Consider the following 20,510-nt stretch of genomic DNA (forward strand, 5'->3'; position numbering starts at 1 on the left):
CAATATTGGCAGTTAACTCCAGCCCCGCCCCCTCAGCCAGGCTTAATTACCGTCAGCTCGCGACGAGCCGGTCGCCTCGCTCATCTGCCGAGCCAACGAGGCGTCGCATGTCGGCACGTGAGTACCGAGCCCGGCCGCTGTGCCCTCGTGGGTCGGAGAGGCTGTTCCACGCCAACACCTCACAACCACCGAACATTTATCCACATCGATGCACATGCGTGATTTGGTAATTCTAGTCGCACTGCTGCTGCAGTAGTGTGGCTTTCAAGTCAGAAAATGCTATAAGACATTAATAAATTTAAATGTAATTGTTGTGAAGCCATTTATATTAGTTTAAGTATAAAAATAATTCGGTTGCGAGTGGAATATTTGTGTGTGATAAATATTTGTTTTAATAACGGGATGGTTATTTATTTATTTTGTTAATGTACTTTGCAGTTTAATAACAGTTGTTACGTCATCTATCAGCTAGTGATTTTTATTAAATTATTATGTTGTTTTTTTTTTTGCGGGGTTAAATCTAAATTTCACTTCTGTAAGTATGTATTAGAAAAAGGTAGCCAATCATGCAATGAATGATTTTTTTAAGGTGAGGTTGGGAAACATATTCACAAGCACACGTAATTTTACGTATTTATAGTCATGAAATTACTTTTTTTGAACTTGTTAACATTCTGTATGAGAATGCATCACATAAAAGAAATAAAAAATTTGTGATAAACTCAATTACTGAGCAGTGCTTTAAGAATTTCTCAATGCCCAAGTTTAGCACTACATAATTTTATCACTGTTTTTCATCAGCTGTGGGTTGTGATATCTGTGACATCAGTTATCATAATATCTGATTTTAAAACTTCAATAATTTTACTGGTGAAATTGAATTTTGATTGTTACAGATTACTGGAATGCAGCACCTCAGCCAAATTCGAGACCAAGAGATGTTTGGTAGCTTCATCTGAAAATAATGATGATAATAATAATTGTCTTAGTTGTATGAACATCACTAGAAAAACTTCTTTTGAAACTTAATGTTTATGTTTTTGTTACTATTGAACATTTCGCACAAAGTACGTACGTATTTACTCTAAACATTTTGAACTAAATTTTGTATATTACTTATAAGCTAGTTTTAATAAGGTATTATAAGTCAAAAAACTCTAATGACCATTTTGTAATGATTGCTTTACACAGTATATAAAAATTATTTTCTTTTTGAGAGCATAATTCCCTGTCCTCTTTCATCTCATTCGCATCTCCACTGAGTGGACGCTACTTCGAGCCGCTACACTTTTTCGCTTTACTTTCGCTTTTACCAACATTACGTGCCGTTACTGATTCAGCCAATCGTTTCACCCTTCATCATTCATACGTCTCTAAACACTAGTTCAGCCATTTATTCATTCAAATGCTGTGAGGATAAAAATAAAACAGAGGAAAAAAATGGAAACGTTAATGAGATGTTCATATACGCACATAATGCCATGCCAACTCTGTACACAATGAAACTAACTCCCGTCCTCGATGCTTAAATAATACCTCTACAGGAAGTTTTAATGCGTTAGTTTTGCGTTGGTAAGAATTTAGTTTAAAAGTTCAATTGTGTGGTCTGCTAACAAATTTTCCTTCTCCTTGAGAGAATTAGTGTTTAGTTTAAAACTGTGATAATATGTAGTAATGCAATGGAAATATAAAGGAGTAATTTATTTTTCGAAGTATGTAAGAAACTTAAGTAAACAAAATAAATGATAACAGTGTGATATTTGTTAATTGTATATATCATTTAAAAATAATTTGAGTTAGTTGCTAACACTTTAAGAAAACATTGAAAAGTTTAAGCTTTTATTGTACATAAATTTGTAGCCAATGATGATTACTCATTGTTTCATAAATGTAATTTCCGAGAAAAAAATTACGTTGTAGTGACTGTGCTTCTTATCTGTGGATTCTTCCTGCAGAGATAACGTTGGAGATAAGCCACACTAGGTAGATAGGACTCATAGTGTGGACTCTTCATACACTTGGTTCACAAGACAGAGCACAATACCAGAGAGAGTATTTCACTAGTGTGTTGCTGCGCGGCTTCGTAATGAAACTGTTACAGAGATGTGTCTATGCTACAGCCATCACATTCTGTAAGTATCGTACTACATACTGCTCAATTAATTGTTTGTATTTTGTATTTAAGCTGGGTTTTAAATTCCCCCCCCCTTATTAAGTATTGCAGTTTATGTATGTCATTAGTGTAGTTTAAGGACAACGGACTAGAATTTTTCACTGTATGAGAACATCAAATTATGTTTTGTGCCAATTTGGTCACCAGATAAATGTTATTTGCTATTTGTAAAAAGCCTAGCCAGAGTTCATAGTTATTTTTTTGTTTGGCTATGTTCATTGTTAAAACTCACTATGGATTCATTTAATATGATTGCACAGCTAGGTAAAAAGTACATATTAGCTTAACATGTCCTGTTGAGAAAAAAAGTATTTATGAATATTTGAAATAAAAAATGGAAGCTGAAGCCGCTTTCATTGACATTTTGTATTATTAACGGACAAATTGGGCTGTAAAAATTTCATATCACCAATCTGATAATTGTGTTGTCCACTTCCACCAACTTATTTTATGTGATTATGTTTTGCAGTGATTTTGAGTGTACTATTCGAAGAAGTAGATGCACGAAGGAAAATTCTTCGTGGAAGAAAAACCATCACTAGAACATATTACAGTAAGTAGAAGAGTTCTTTTACATACATGATATTTATGAAGCTAAACAATTGGCATGCCGTCACATAATTTTTATTTACCAACATATTTTTCTGTGAAAAGTATTCACTATTAAAATAGATTAGAAATAAACTCATATACCAGTTTTCCATACGAACTCACACTCATTATATATGCACACACACACACACAACTCACTTAAAAGTCACAGTTTAAGCTGTTTTTGCCTTGACTAGAACTTTTTTTTAAATTTTGCTTTTACGAGGGCGTCTCACACACGTCCCAGTCAAATTGAGACACCTGTAGTTTTCTGCGAGTCCAGTTTTCACGGGGAGGCTTTTGCATGCTTATGGAGTTTATAACTAATCGAAAAGATAAATATTTTAATAAAAATTTATAATTTGTACGATTACATTGGCATTAATATATTGTGAAATACTTATAAATAATTTACTACAAACTGCTCTAAAAGAGAAGATTTATTATTTTATTTTTTTAAGAAAGATCTACAGATAAGTACGAAGCTATATTACCATTTCTCTCTTAGTAGAGAAAAAACTTATTTTAGTAATAAACCCCTGTAGTCACCATGGGGGTTTGTTTTTTCGTGTAATCATTTGAAAACGAACAAAACTATTTGGATATGCAGTAACTCCATGTGTATGTTCCGGGTTAAAACGGCCCACACACGTACGAGCCTGGCTCGTAGCCAAGTTCGTAGAGTTGGTCTCGCGAGCCACACGCGTAATGTATGGGTCACTTAAAGGAGACCACTCACGCACGAGTCTTGCTCGCGAGCCATACTCGTACGTGTGTGGCCCGCTTGAGAGGGAGTGGGCTGGGGACTAAAATAAGATTGTTACGACGCAGCATTTTTTTTAACACTTTAATTGACATATCTACGAATGATAATAGAGCAAACAGTTAACTCTTTCTAGTTATATTAAAACACAAAAGAAAAGTATAAAAATTAATTTTACAATAAATTATTTAACTATTCTTTTAAAAAAATGCAATAATATTAGACGAATTAATTCCGTCTTGTAAAATCACCAAACTGAAATTAGAGAAAAAAATGCTATCTCAAACATTTTTTAAGAACACGCACTTCTTTTGGGAAAAAAATACGATCAGTGTAAAACTATTTCAATAAATACTACATAAGTGTCTTTACAACATTAAAAATAAGTTATTCTGTTACACAATAAAATGTCATTATAAAATTGTAAACTGATTGTAACTTATAATAATTTTAAGTAATAAATTTAAGATATTTGTACAACAATATGGTTTGAAAACAATCAACATTCAACAATCAATATTTTTTTTTTATAACCATGAAATAAAACATGAGATTTTAAGTTCAGAAATTCCGTATTTGCATTCGGTGCTAAGTAACTCATCCTATTCACGATGTAACACAGAACTACTAATTTGAAAAAATGTCTATACAGAAGAATACAGTGAGTATAGTTCACTACCTTACACTTAATTATAAGTTATAAATTTTATTATTTAATAATGGAATTTATACCTGCTTACAAAATAAATCTAGAGAAGGAAAACACTACTCCACACGTACAAAAGTAATTTGCATTATAAATTTCATCTTCACACACATACAAGCAAAATATGTATCCATCATACTCATTTGGGTACATTTATGTTTTGTAAGTTAGAGTGGTAGGAATCACGTTAATTAGAAAAATTGTATTATCTTCTTTTCGTATTTCAGGATACAAAATGAAGTGTAACCTACAATTTTTTTAGCTTACCAATAAACATTAATACTAAAGAAAAAACACTGCTACAAAACTTACAAACAATTCCCTGAAGTTTGTGCAAATTTCTAATTACAAATTTAAAATATAAATAAAAACTTAATATGTTTTTAAATTAATTTTTTTCATTTAAATTTTATTTTTCAAATACTATTTATATTTAGTTAACTAGATGTATTTAAACTTCAGCAACTAAAAAGCCTATTTTTTAAGCAAATGTGGTTTCTTTTATGTATTTGAAGCAATTTTCTGCATTTTCTGGGTAAATAACTTATATGCTGTATGCTTGGTAATAAATGTGTTTACGTCAGTTTTTGTCAGAATGTACTATAGATATTTAAATTTTCCTATATACTCTCAGCAAATAAAGTGTTCATTTTTAATCAAAATCGTTAATATATTAAAAACTTTTAATATAACTAATGCCAAACTATAAAACATTATAGTGACAAGTAATTAAGGTAAAAATTATTTTTTAAATAGAATATATTTTACTAAGCACGAATATGATATTGGTAACATTACTTATTAATTAATAAAAACATAGTTATTCATGTCAAGTCGATCACCATTTTTGACAATAAATGTTTATTTCATCAAAAATAGAGTGATATTTAGTTTTACCGTAAAAGTTTCAAATGAATAAGCATCAACTTTTTTTTTAGTTTATAGTTGTCTAGTGAAATATTCATAAATATTTTACGACCTATGCGGGAAGAACTGAGTTCGTAAGGGATAGCCCAATTAAGTTTTATTAATTACTAATATAACATTACTAGTAAATAATTGTACTAAAAAATGTCCGATCATCAATCACTAGCACTTAAAAAATTTTTTTTCGCAAGTCACTCAATGTCTGTCAAGTTCCACTGTTTGCATTTCTCATTAAAGCTAGGCTCAACAGTGGTTCGCCCCTTACCTCACTCCTGTCCGCACACACAGTCTCGCGCCACTCATTCGCACTCTCTCGACCCCGTCGCTTCGCGTCGCACCACTCTCGAGGAGGTCTCTCACCCTATTCGCCGATGACACGCTTCCCTTCACTCTCGGAACTCGTCTGGAACTCGCCTGGAACTCGCTCGGAACTCCCGTGGCGGCCGGCGTCGCTGATTAAGTACCTGGGGCGCCCTCCTCGAACCGACAAGAGAGGCTGTGACGAGTCGCGTCATCCCGAACCAACCCGACGCCCTAAATATCGAGAATGGCGGTGTTCATTCTCGTCACTCCGCGCTGTGACCCGCGGAATTCCCAAGGCCGCTCAGCAACAGATAGCAGCGCCGAGGAAGGACAATGCGCGGAGACGGAGCGGGGAGGGGGGGTTGCGAGGACCCTTGTAATCCGGCCAGGCGCGCGTGGTATGCCTTACGTCAGTGGACGGTGCGTTACATGGCGGGTGACGCCAGTGGCAGTGCAGGGTCGCCAGCCAGCTACGAACCTGGCAACGTAGTCTGGTCTGTCGCATTCGTAACAATATTTACAAATTAGTAAAATTAACTGTAATTAGTTCTTGCCATCACCAGGCGATAAAAAATTAAGACATTACTAAGAAATTCTTTGGTTTTTGATATTAAATAAATAAAGGAATAAGTTGTAGTATTCATCACCCTGTTTTACCTGTAAGCTGAAATAATGAAATAAAAACATGACATGAATATGAATTCAAATTGTTCCAAATTATTCTAGTGCGCAATGAATATTTTGTTACAAACACGAGAGACCAGACCGCGATGCGCGCAAGGTTCGGAGCGGGCTGGCGGCCCCGCACGGCCACTGACGTCACACATCGTCCATTGACGTAAGGCATACCACGCGCGCCTGGCCGGATTACAAGGGTATTCGCAACCCCGCACCCCGCGCAACATCTCACCTCGAACTACTATCACCTTTAGCAACCTGGGAATTCTGATCTTACTGAAGCCGCCGCGTGGAGTGGCGCGAATAAACATCCTTGTACGAGAGTGGTTGAACGTCGAAGTACTTGACCGTTGGATTGGTCGAAATGGTCCGAGACGACAGAGCTCTTTTTTCGCTGGCCTCCACGTTCACCTGACGTAACGCCATGCGATATTTTCCTTTGGCGCTTTATAAAAGATCGTGTCTTACGTTCCGTCGCTACGTATTGATTTTCCAAGAGTTGGAACAGAGAATTGAAAAGGCTATTGCTTCCATTACTCCGGACGTGTTAACCAAAGGTCGGGAAGATTTGAACTTTAGTTTGGATGTGTGCCTTATAGCTAAAGGTACACATATTGAACATTAAAAAAAGTATGTTAAATTACTTTCAATTTAATGTACCTATGATTTGTTGTAAATAGTCTAAACTAAACTGTTATAATATACCTTTGAAACTGGAACATTCATTAATAGACATCCTATATATGTTTAAAATGTAGATACACGCAGAAGTATCATTACGAAGAATGATGTTTCCAGAACACCTGATGTGTAACAACTGATGTGTGACAAATGATGTGTGATAACTGATGTGTAACAACTGATGGTATCGCAGGGTACCAAGTGGTGCCGGCTAGTCTCTGCCGATGGTCCGCTGAGAGCAACATGGTACATCGAGCTATGGCGCCCAGCTCGTAAGACGTTTGGCCGGCACTACAGATGCACGCACCAGCGTCATTGCGATTATTATGTTTTTAGAACAGATATGTGAAACCGTTAATTGTTACATAGCAGTAAAGAATATAAAATTTATATTTCAATAATTTTGGGTTAATGAGATATAGGTAGTCTACCATTTAAAAGTAAAAAAGAACAATTTTGCCACCAGAGATTGTTCAGTTTAATTTTTTTCAGCCAACATCAATAGTTATTAATTATTTCTGTTTACATTTAAGGTAATAATTGTTAAATTTTTAATTTGCTCATCATTAAATGTTGATATCAACTATTAGATTTGAGGAAGTTTAATAGTTATGCTAAAAATTAGTTTTTAGAGAAAATTACTTAAGACATTATTATTGCCCGTATATAAGAAAGAAATAAGACGTCTTAAATAAAAAATTACAATTTAGATTCCGAGTTAAAATTTGCAACAATATAAAATACATACGGGCTTATTCATTGTGAGTTGCGTCTCTCTGGGTTTAAAAATATTACTGCTAGAATCATTTAAGTTTACAGATAGTGAAACTTTTTGATTGAGTTAGTATTTAAAGCTTGACATAAAAAACGTGCATAAGCACCAAAAATTCTAAATTAATTAAAATACATCTCTTTTTATCTTGGGACTGACCTGTAATATACGTGTCTTAAGTGTATATACTTTAATCAGTGCCTGCAAAGTAATAAAACAGTCTAAATATAATACGTTCTTTTTTAAAAGGAATTTTATTTTACCCTTGTACACTGTTGAATATTTTTAAATTATGATTACTTGATTTTAAATGGTGACCAGGCGCTGTATACGCTTGAAAATAAAACAAGTTAAAATATTCAGTACTCGTAGCCTTAATTTATCTGAAAATTCACCTGTACTTCAGCTTTATATTAAGATAAAATATTATGGATTTTTGATCCAAAATTAACTATTCGTTTTAGTTAAATATTATTGAACACATCGTTTGCATTGAGAGTACTAAACTCATGCTGCATGTTTCATTTACTCATTCAGCTGCAGTTCATTACTATCTTCGGAGAATAAAGCGCTTTTTTTGGCCAAACGAACAGGAGACAGCTCTAGAAAAGCGATTACAAAACGAATTGCGTCTCCCAGGTAATGCTGTAACATAAATGTATGGTTTTTTTTATTTTCACTAACTTAGACCTATGTACCATAAATAATTAGTAGATAATACTTCTTCCTGCTACTGGGTTCCTGGTGAAGAGCCTAAAAGCCGCTATCCGCCATTTTGGATTGTAACGACACGGCCGTCATTTTGGATGTCCTTGGCCTTGACTTTGAACTTAACCTTCATAAATTGCACAACATTTGCCAAAATTGATCTAAAATTCGCCGAACTTGACCCCAAATTCGCCTAAATGACTTTAAATTTCACGTTTTTAGAAACAAATTCCACCAAAAATTGAAAGAAAAAAAAATACTTGTCAAGGAAATATTTCCCATCAAAAATTCCAAAATGCTAAACGTGTTTGCATTGAATAGAAATAAATGTCCGCAAAGCGGCTTAAATTTCCCATCTACCAGCCGCCAATAAGCAGCTGGGATCTTGGCCTTGAACCTGCCTGCAATGTTGAATTATGGATCTTTCTACCTTTTTTAATTCTGCCATATTTCTTATGGAACATTCCATTATGACACCACTTCTGCCATATTAAAAATGCGTCATAAAAATTCAAAAAATTCGGAAAAAATTACATATATTAAAAAAAATGGGTGCGTGTACTTATACACTCGCATTAGAAATTATACTTCGTGTGATAAAATAAAACTTTAATATGCCATGTAAATAATTAATAGAAACAAAATGACTGTAGTGGTAATATAAATACTGTTGGTAAAGTATAAATACAATCTAATTAATTTTTTTTAATAAATACTCAGTATTCTATATTAATCCAAACACATGTACAAAATTAATTATTTAATTTAGTAAAATAATCGATTAAATGTTTAATAAAAATCAATAAATATATGGAGTGTTTTATCTAATTAATTAATTTTAAATATTTATTAAATGATAATGTTATAATTAATAATGTATAATGAAAATTAATTGTACATACGGGAACATAATCTCGCTTATATAAATACACTGGAAAAAGATTATAAACACTATTTATATCACTAATATTCAAAATAAATAAAGGTTTTTAATTATGTGGACCAGTATTCAATATAAATCACTAAAGTATATAAGTATAAAGTAAAGCACATACCTATATAATTTTTATTTGTATGTAGCCATTTTTGTGTGTAAACTATTTTCATTTTGTCAGAATTTCGTTGCATGGTGCGCGCGCATCGTAAAAATTCATTCTCATCATTTTTTTCACAACGCGCTTAAAGCAGTATGACCTAACCTCACTTGAACATACACTTGAAAAAGTTTATAAACACAATTTCTTTCACTAATTTTCACAATAAATAAATATATATATATATATATGTTTTATGGACCAGTATTCAATATCAATCACTTAAGTATAATATTTAAAAGAAAAATACATCATTATTATTTGTAAGTGACATGTTTTTTTATGTGTAGCCTTTTTACATTCTGTGAAATTTTTTTTAATGGTGCGCGCGCCAAAATAAAAATTCACTCTCATTATTTTTTTCATAACGCGCCTAAAGAAGTATATTTTAAATTTATTTGATTATATTTTTAATAAAATTAAGTTTCGAACCGTTGAGTCCTCGGTTCAGACTCCGACGAAGTCCTTCGATTATTATAAATTGCGACAGATCCTTCCCCCATGGTGGCATTGGTAGACTGACCTCCTACACTAATCCCAAATAAATAATAATAATGCATAACACTATGACGTCGTGGCTGCCATTTTAAAACCACCGTTTTGGATTATCTTTTCGTCTGCTATAATTCACTACCACCATATTAGTTTATTCATTATGCTATATGGTGCAGTATAGACAATCACCAGACTGTCAACTGGCGTAGCATCCGCCATCTTGTCAGCCATGTTTTCAGTCATTTTGGAGGCCATATTGGAGGCTACATCGAAAATATGTTATTTTAAACCTAAAAATTAGAAAAAAATTTAAAAATTTTAAAAATTATTTATTACATATTGATTCAATCGAATCCTATCCTCGGCCCAATCCTTGATCGTGGCCAAAATATAATATTTTCATTGAAATACTTATTTAATTAAATATGACGAAATGTTCACAAAGCTATTTAATTTCCCCATCACCTGCCTCCAGTAAGTTGTCATTGCCAGCTTGTCCACAATATTGAAAACCATAACTGCTCGAGGAGGTACGCTTCGAAGTCAGAGAATACTCCCATTTAAAATTCCGCCGAAGCGAAGCAATCTGTTGAACGGGTATCGATGCTGTTGGGAAGAAAATGTCATGTGGGGAAAGTAACTGGCTGGCCGCTGAGATTGGAGCTGGGACTGGAGCTGAGAATTAGTCAGTTCTACCCAATACAGAATAAAATACTTAGTTTATTGCTGACTTTTGTAAGTGTCCGTGCATTAGAGTATAATTTACATAATAAACAATATTTGTGAAAGTTTTGTTTTATTTCTTACACCAGGAACTTAGACTTTTATGGTCAAACTTAAAATTTTCAAAATTGTTTGGTTGAAAGTTAAGAATTTTCTAATGGTGGCTAAAATGGTTGATGATATGGCGGATGCTATGATAACTGATGGTCTGGTGATTGACACCACTGCATTCTAGCGGGTAATTAATAAACCATTACGGTGGTAGTGCATTATAGCAGACGAAAGATAATTAAAAACGGCGGATTCAAGATAGCTGCGGTGAAGTCATGGTGGTTGGCGTTAGTGATAAGAGATCAGTCTCTTAGTAGCCACCATTTGGGAAGATCCTGTCGCCTCTTTTTAATCAATTACCTATTCGCGATTCGAACCCAGGACTAAAAGGTTCATGACGTAAGTACATGTTTTATTAAAATTTATTAAAAATATAGTTATTAATTTTTAGTCGAATTTTTTCAGAATATTTTTTGATAAAAATTACACATTTGAAATATAGCGGAATTGGATTAATAATTAAAAATGGTGGAAAAACAAAATAGCGAAAGGTTCTAGAAAACAATTGTGGAAATTAAGATTGTGTAAAGTTAGGTATAGATCTCAAACTGGCGACTAACATCAGAATTAAAGATGACGGTCAGGTTCAAAATCAAGGTGAAAGGTAAAGGTCAAAAATTCCAGCTGCTTACTGGCGGCTAGTAGATGGTGAATTTAAGCCGATTTTTGGACATTAAGTTCTTCTAAAGGCAAATAAATTTTGAACAAATGGGAAAAATGAAAATGGAAATATTTGCAGATATTTTTAGTTTGTTTGGTCTAAAACATTTCGTAAAAACGGAAAATATTACGTCTTTTGGCAAATTTTTAGTCATTGTGGATGAAAATTTAGTCTACTTTGTAGGTGAAGTTAAAGGTCATCGAAGATTCCTACCGTGGCGTCACGTTGCAATATGGTGGACACCGGTTCATCGGCTCCTCAATAGGAACCCATTAGCAATATAATACTGTAATAACATTACTTGAACTTTGCTTGTAGTTTATTAGCAGCTAACATCCAAGATTCATAAGCATTCATATCTTTATATTCTTGAAAACGATAATAATACTGTTCAGAAAGTTGATTGTGTTTATAAAATAAAGTAATCCGTATTGTAGGTTTATAGCTGTTGTTGTCACCTAGCTCTATAGTTATATTGTCAAATTTATTGACTATAGTTGGTGTAAGTAGCCTGCTCATGTCGCTTCTGGTGCAAGCTGCAAGCTGGGAATGGGGTAAATTACAGCTGCCATCTCTGATTTTGGTCCCCAATTTGACTAAAAAAAAAAAACACTTTAAAATTAATCTTTTTTTTTTTTTAGAGGAATATCCTCATTTTAAGATAAATATTTCCCGATTTATTTCACAAAATTGTCAGAGGCTTAAAAGATTATAAAGGTGGCTCACATTTCCTTTAAAAATAACATAAAGCCACTGGGTCTTGACCTTGACCTTTAACATAACCACGCCTAAAATTTGGTATCTCGAAATCGTTTTTTTCTTCTAAAAATTCAATAAAAATTATTAACTTTTAAAACAAATTCTTAATAAATAATAATTATGAATTCACCTCAAAACATTTCTTATGTCACTTAAAATTTAATTTACGATCGTAAAAATTTGCATAATTACTTTAAATTCCCCTTATTTCACATTCATATGTACTTGTAAATAGTTAAAACCATACAAGTCAGTGTTTAGAGGTGCATAGTTAGTTACAGTTACATATTGTACGTTTGTATGAGCAGTTTTAACATTTTTGTTCATTCATTCTTAAGCACTATTCATAAACTATATAAAAAATTAAAAGTTATTGTATTTTTAAGATACATGTGTTTTTTAAGTATCATTTTTCTTCAATTAAATCATTATATAGGGTTTTAAACTGCAATTGTCACTTACCCGCCCCTTAAAAAGATCGAAAAATACAGAGGGGCAAAATACCTCAATGCCTGCGACTCAACTCCTGCGAAATTTCAAAGCATAATTTACTATTGTAAGACGCATACTTTATTTTAGAATTTAAAGTTTTTTTTTTTAATTTTAGCTCATCTAGAGCAATACTTTAATAACCGCATGACTGAAATTGACTGAAAGTGACTGAAACATGTCCTTTCGTTCTATCATGATATTTATGGAAAAATGTTTTATTTGTATTTAAGTTTACTGTTTAATTTTATTATTTGAGTTCCTCAATTGTTGCGTTTCAACATTTCATTTTATAAATTTGTAGTCGGTATTAGACCCCAAAATAACTTATATTCTTTTAAAGCCAATTTTTGCCATTTTTAACTTGATAAATAAAATTTTTGTATTAAATTTTATAATCTAAATATGTTTTTAACAGTTATTGAGCCGTATAATTTTACGCTTGTGTAACCTTGACAGAGTCCTGGAATTAAATCGTGTTTTCCACGACACTGTCTTTGGAATAGGTACATAGTTATGTAGCAGGATCCCAGTGTTAGATTATGCAGTCAATCAAACCTATGCTAACATTCTTTAGATGTCTTAAAATAAAATTATCTATTTACTTTTTGTAATGAAATATTTCCCATTTTACAGCGAGACAAACTACCTACTCGTAATCGAGGAAGAACTCAAAATTATACTATGACTCTCTAGTAACAAAGATATTTATCATCCCTAAGTTATTATATAAATATCATATTTGCATTTCATATTATAACTATCAGTAATTAAACTGTGTGTGGCATCAAACCACCACATCAGTAAATCACTAAAGAGATGCACTACTGATGTTTATTACCCATATTTGCGGAACATCGTAATATATGGGATAAAATATGTCAAGTGCCATATACATATCTATCAAAAAGGTAATTTCATAAAATATGGGATGTTGAACAACCCTAGTTGTAAAAATTATTTTATTAGGTACGAGAAACTCGTCTGCAGAACTTGTGAAGGTGTGAAATGAAACCAATCTGCGCTTTTAAGGGCATAGAGACCCAACTCTTTAACTCAGGGCGTCATGTTGCTCACGTTGAGATAGTTCCCTGTACTTTAAAAATATGGTTATTAATGTTTTTTGAAGTTGGGGCGTATTTAAAATCCTACAAATAATTGTAAGCGCACCACATAGCAATTTCTCAGAAATATGAATTTTATTTATTCATTTATCTACTACAATGTTCCAGAGAGCATTAATCTATTTTGTCATCATGTCAATGTGGCAACATTATAAACAAAATTTTCTTAAGAAAACAAATGTACTTACTTTAGCCAATATGTGACTGATATATAACTTAAACAATATAAATTACACATTTAACACTTACAATATTCATCATATGTTTAAGGTATTAGATAGTATTGCCTTTACATGGGTAATCTAGCAAGAACCATACATTCTTCTACGCATCTCCATTAATGTCATACATCTCCCATAGATACATTTTTAACAATTTAATAAATGTACTTTCAGGTTTCAAGGCTTGATATATATATATAAGTATATATATATAAGTATATATAATATATAATTGGTAGGTTATCGTAAAGTTTGGTTATACTGACTTTGACACTAGAAGAGCCATATTTAGCAGTATTAAAAGCACCGAAATGGAAATTTCCAATTTGTCTTGTGTGATGTCCATGAATGTCCATGGTTTTATTAAACAGAAGTATTACCATGAGTTAGCTCAGTTAGCTCATTAATAACTTTGTACATATTAATTATGCTTGCTAGGTAAATTTGCATTTGAATTGTTCGTATCTTACTATTCGAAAAAGTGTATGGGAGGTTGTCAAGAAGGGTAGTATCTTGATAGTATGCTTTAGTAGCATTTTTTTATGATACCTTTTGACCCATGACCCCATATTGTGCACAGATATTGTAGACAAGGATGAATTCATGCGTAGTGCACACTTTTATGGATACAGAGTGGTACCTACAATTGTTTTTAGGCTTTGTAAAATATTAAATACAGGAACTATTTTATATTTAATAATGCTTTTATGGGCAGTCCAGGTTAGGATTTCTCCAATTAGCAAACCTAGAGATTTAGCAATATTTACTCTTTGTAATGGTGTTTTGTCTATGATTAAGCTAAAAGAGTTCATGGTGTTTTCTGTAATTTTGGATATGATCATGAAGCAAGTTTCTGGTGCATTTATTGTCAGCTGTTTTTCTTTACAATATTTAAATAATTGTCTAGTTGAGTTTGCTGTGTAGATAAGGCCTGCATCATCTGCAATCAAGGACCATAGACCATGAAGTGGCAAAGCCCCAAGGTCATTAATGTATACCAAAAATAGTAATGGTCTCAAGACTAAACCCTGTGGCACTCCATGGGTAATTTCTATCTCTTTGCTGTACCTTCCATTAATATATACATATTGCTTCCTTTTATTTAAATAACTAACAAACTATTTCTTGGCAAATCCTCTTATTCCAGGTGCTTCTCAACTTCTTTTTTTTTAGATCTACAAATATTAATTGGAAGTAATGTAACTTTGTGGATAGGAGTTTTTTTTCCTGTAAATTCTTATAGGAAGCCACCAAAGCTTTATCTAAGCATACAAGAAAATAATTACACAAATATTACCAACTTAAAATACAATAAATTAAAATAAATTGAAATGTAGCTAGGTTACCCTTGCCCCATACCCTGGGGTTAGTGTAACCCCACTATTATTTTACAGCACAAACATCACATTATAGGTCCTGGGACAAGTGTACATAAACTAACGAGGTCTGCATTTACAATCTGTAAAGACATTTGAAGCATCCCTTGAAGTCTCTAATAAATGTCGCAACTAAATAAAAAGAGATTACTAACTAATTGTTGATTTCACTATAAATGTTGGCCACTAACATCAGTTTATGTCGGTTACAATGATAACTTAACACAGATGTAAATAAGCAAAGTTTACATTAAATTTGTATTTACTACCATGCTTGTCAACAACTGGATCTGGGAGGAAATAAAATATTTCTTCAGGAGTGATGACACTTGTATCAGCAACATCCGGCCAGTGAAATGATGATGTGCCCTTCCTCCTCGCGAATTTCACTTCAATATCAGGTTCCTTCTCCATGATTTGTGCAACAAAACATTTTACAGTCTTTTTTGTGCAAACTTTTACCACACACCAGTCACCTACATTAAAGTTTGCGAGATCTTTCTCTGCAATGTTAATAAAGTCACATTCTTCCTCTTCATCTCTCACAATGTCAGAACCGTCACACTCATCAGAGTCTTCCTGGCAAAGTTGAGATTGCTCATTATCTTCACTTGTTTCAATAGGTTGTATCTTCTTCCTTTTTGTATGCTGCTTCTGAGCCTTACTGTTTTTCACACGTTCTTCAAGTGTTTCTATAGCATGTCTTGATGTTATAACTTCTGCCCGACCACAAATGCGTTTTCTTTTAGTTTCTGTTCTTGATGTTTGTTTTAAATGATCTAAAAGCAAATCCTCAATTGTTGACATCCTACGTTCTTGCTCGGGCTGCTGCAAACTTGCTTTTTCAGCACTTTGAGCAACTGTGACTCTGTTCGGCAAGAATGATGATGTTGAGGGTTCATCTTGTGGATCCATTTGAACATTTGTAGTTACTGTTCCCATTGGTGCTGACTGGCACACTGAATATTCTTCTTGGGCATGGTTAGGTGGCAGCTGAATAGTTTCTTCTCTATAGGTGGATGGTAGAGATATGTCCTTTCCCACAGTTGTAATGGTTTCTTGATTCCGGTGCTGATTGCAAAATCTCCTGTAAGCTACTGGTTCAAAGGATTCTTTGACTGTAACAGTGTCACAGAAAGGGTAAATCCCAGCTCTTTTGAAACCATTAATAATAATAATAATAATAATAATGGGGTCTAAGTCTCCCCAGATTTGTGACAATATTTACACAAATTGTGAATTTGGCAACTTTATTCCATAATTTTTTCTTTGTCATTTAATCACAGCTTCATTCCATTTCAGTTTCAGTGGTCTGAAGACACTGAGATCCATTGGTTGAAGGAGATGGCTCGTGTGTGAGGGTGATTTCAAAATTATGATTTTCTGCTCCACTGCTATGTGGACAAGATCAAGACCAACATGGGAACTATGGCCATCATAAATGAGCACTGCTGGCCTTTCTGGATGAATGTTGGTAATGAAGTTTTTCGAAAAGTAACTTGTGAATGTTTCTGAATCCATCCATCCATTGGTTGTTGCTGTGTAATCCGTTCCAGGATATTCTTGACCATCTGGGGCAATCCAGGAATTCCAAACATTTTTCCCTTTGAAAATGATTAGAGGAGGTAGTTTTCCTCCAACTGCATTGGCCGCCAATAAAACAGACATGTTCTCACTTCCTGGCCCGCTTGTCACCCGATGTGAAGGAGTGCCTTTCTCACCCACAACTCTGATCCTACTGGGATCCAAACAGAAGCTGGTTTCATCCAGATTCCATATCTGGTTTGGAGGGACATTCTATGTGATTTCCTTCAACTTAATAAAATAGTCATTTATTATAAACGGGCCAACACACTTTATCCGCGATACTTCCACACTTTGAGGCATGGAAAGCCGAAACCCCCACTTCTCCATCACCTTGAATGATTCTGAAATTACTTTTTCATCTTCTGCAGGAAGAGCAATTGGGCGACCAAAAGGTTGACTTTTAACACCTCGCTGTCCGCTGACATGTTCGTATACAGTATGTTTAGGAATTTAAAAACACTTTGTAGCTCTATATACAGTCATCTGTCCACTTTTCACAAGCTCCACAGCCTTGTTTATGGTGGCCTTTGAATACGAAGGTGGCGCCTTTTTACAAACGCATGTGCGCACAATTTTATCTGCAACAAAACAACAATGCCGACTAACCTATAAATGATTCACAATAATTACCTGGCAATGACATCACATTTTACATTAACTCAACTTATGTGATATTTAATATCAAATGTATATTAATATAAGTTATGGGGCTTGAAACAAATAATATAAACAAGAAACATGCCCCATTGAAGTTGAAAAAGGTACTGGCAACATGTAAAGGAAAACGTAAGTATGGCAATACAGCCCTACATAGCTTGTTCGACAACTAGGCACAATGCAAGAACTGACACGGGGCAAGTGTAACCCATGCAGAATAGTTAGGTTACACTTGCCCGGTTCATAACTTCTATTGAGGTAAGTGTAACCCATGATGGTTTTTTTAATTCGTATTAATATAACACTAAAGCTAATATTTTGTGTCTTTTCCCATCATATATTAATTACATAACTGGAAGAGCAGCAAAAATTAACTAAAACTGTGTTCTTAACAAACGAAATCCAAAGACATTCACCAACTTAGGCCTACTACATAGAGAAAAAGGTGCACTTAAGTGTTTACTAACAACCATAGATAACATGACGTGGAAGAGTGTCCACTCTCACTTACACGGAAAGTACCAATGTAATGCTTTCCGAAACTACAGCCAGCTTACCTTTATAGACAGTTCTGAAGAATTTTAATGGTTTGGGTTACACTTGCCCCAAAAATACACTTACCCCGGTTTACCTACTTCAGCAACCTTCCCCTCATCCAAGGCTCCTTCAAGCTTTATTACTTTGTCTGTTATTACATTAGTTGTAGAGGATTTTTCAATGAAACCGTATCATAAGGATAGAAGAATATAAATATTTTGAAAAAATCCCTCATTTTAGACTTAATATATAGTTCCTTTATATTTAATATAGTTGGAAGTATGGATATTGGTCTATAATTTTCTGGATCTTATTTACTTCACTGCACATAAATTGGTATTATTCTAGCAATTATACATCAGTCTGGAAATTCTCCAAGAGAAAAAGACTCGATGATTAAGTTGGCTACAATTATGTTAGATGTTGGTAATAATTAAGTCACTTGTAGAGGTGATTAACCTTTAGAGTCATTTAAATAACACATAATAATCATGTGTTAACAAAATGGTTTATACATGGCCGAGCTTAGGTTCTTGGCGTTGATGATTATATACTGATTTACAGCACAAATCATTAATGAAAGGAATTGGAAGCTGAAGATCTGTCCTGTAGATGAAGAAAAATATGTTCACAAATAAACTTTAGTTTAAAAAAATTAATAATATGGTGTGTGTGGACCTCTTCCATTCATAGACGAAGTCTGGGGAGAGTTTAGCACCAGCCAGTACCAGGAGCGCGCGCGATAACTAGTGGTGGTTTCATGTGTCATTATTAAGAATAGGTACCTACATTTCATAGATGATACTAAGTTATTACTGTCAATACGAAACCTGTAAATGATTAAACAAAAACCTTTATTACTACAGACTTGTTACAAAGAAATAAAAATTAAATGTACATTGTGGTTGCAGGAAATATAGTTTGTACTATTTATTTAGTGTTAAATTGTTACAACATAATTATAAAAAATAATTATATCAGAAATTAACGAACCTTAGTTTAAAATATATTATAAACTGAGAACACTTAGAAACTACACGTTGCGGTGGCTTACCTCTCTGGGTGTTCTACTGGTCGCCTGCAGGGCTCCTCACACAAGCGCTCTCGCCTGCAGAGCACTGCTACTGCTGCATCGTGCTTACAAACCAAAAGGGCTGGCACCAGATTATTAAAAAATTAATGATCATCATATATTATCAACATAAATTTTTAGAATTTTTCTCTCCCATTTCTATAAACATTAATATGTCAGTTTTTATAGGTGCATAGTTAGTTACAGCTACACATTGAACGTTTGTATGAGCAGTTTTTTTAACATTTTTTTATTCATTCTTAAGCACTATTCATAAACTGTATCAAAAAATTTAAAAGTTATTGTATTTTTAAGATGAATGTGTTTTTAAGTACCTTTTTTTTTTTCAATGAAATCATTATATAGGGTTGTAAACTGCACTTGTCACTTATTTGGGTGCATTATTTCCTTCCTTTTTTCGACTTTACCAATTAGCAAATTAATGAAAGTACAAAATTGATCTGAATGAAATATTTAGCTGTCAATTCAAAGCAATGATGAAACCGAACAAACCTAATCAGACATCAGACAATTATTATATAGCTTACTTGCGTAAAAATAACTTGTAGATCTGCAAACAATGTGCATTCTCATAATTACCTATGTTATGTGCAATTTTATTTTCCAGGAGGCACAGCTATCCCAGCCTGGGCAATCATAGTAATAGTGGGTGGATGCCAGCTGATAGTGGGTGGCATACTGTATCTGATAATGAGGAAGATGGTGCTAGGAGGCAGCAGCACAGCAGTTGGATCGTACGACACAGGTGACGTCTAGCACCACCCAGGGCAGCGGCTTCTTCAACTAATTGCATTATATTATTTTACAACAAATTAAAAATGTTTATTTATTGATATGATGTAATTTTTTTTTAAATAAATGCTTTCGTAGGTAAACTATACACTTTATCTAGGTTTAAAAAAATACTTTCTTTGATTACGAAGGTGCAACACTATTTGTTATGTTTGTCATACTGCCATTCCTTGGATCTAGTGCGAGATCTTCCACCATCACTGTAGTCCTGTCCTGCCAGCCATTTTCTTTAGAAAACACAGTATTTTCCTAACCAACAATACAGTTCAAATCCCTTTATTTGCTAAAATAAATAGCCTACACTTAAATCTCTCTTTATTCACATATTGATTGCACTACATGTACAATACTCGTTAAAAAAACCTTACGAAGTACTAGAGCTCCAGGTGTTGGGAAACTACTTATTGTCGGCCACTTGTAGATTTGTATCCTTCCTCGCTTTCTCCTTATTTTTGTTTGATATTACTTCTTGCTGGGGTGACACCCGGG

At 33.6% G+C, this 20,510-nt stretch overlaps 1 protein-coding gene across 3 annotated transcripts; it reads left to right on the top strand.

The window, feature by feature from the left end:
• The first annotated feature begins 803 nt into the window (after positions 1-803).
• On the top strand, positions 804-20,104 carry LOC134531715 (uncharacterized). 3 transcript variants are annotated; one of them, XR_010075071.1, is made up of 5 exons: positions 828-1,067; positions 1,956-2,132; positions 2,643-2,726; positions 8,132-8,233; positions 19,837-20,104. XR_010075071.1 is itself a non-coding variant. In XM_063367533.1 (4 exons), exons 1-4 carry the CDS (start codon positions 2,087-2,089, stop codon positions 19,983-19,985), a joined length of 381 nt encoding a protein of 126 aa, XP_063223603.1. In that variant the 5' UTR covers positions 1,993-2,086; the 3' UTR covers positions 19,986-20,104. The 3 variants fall into 3 exon arrangements, 1 of the variants encoding a protein (XP_063223603.1); XR_010075070.1 differs by lacking the exon at positions 8,132-8,233 and having other exon boundaries at positions 804-1,067; XM_063367533.1 differs by lacking the exon at positions 828-1,067 and having other exon boundaries at positions 1,993-2,132.
• Positions 20,105-20,510: the final 406 nt, after the last annotated feature.

Source organism: Bacillus rossius, chromosome 5 (assembly GCF_032445375.1).
Source record: "Bacillus rossius redtenbacheri isolate Brsri chromosome 5, Brsri_v3, whole genome shotgun sequence".
In the NCBI taxonomy this organism is placed as follows: Eukaryota; Metazoa; Arthropoda; class Insecta; order Phasmatodea; family Bacillidae; genus Bacillus; species Bacillus rossius.

Excerpts from the sequence above, each read along its gene's own strand:
- LOC134531715 (XM_063367533.1), top strand. The coding sequence starts at position 2,087 with ATGAAACTGTTACAGAGATGTGTCTATGCTACAGCCATCACATTCT. Across the intron at positions 2,133-2,642 it reads TGCTACAGCCATCACATTCT|TGATTTTGAGTGTACTATTC; the intron begins GTAAGTATCGTA and ends TATGTTTTGCAG. Across the intron at positions 8,234-19,836 it reads AAACGAATTGCGTCTCCCAG|GAGGCACAGCTATCCCAGCC; the intron begins GTAATGCTGTAA and ends TTTATTTTCCAG.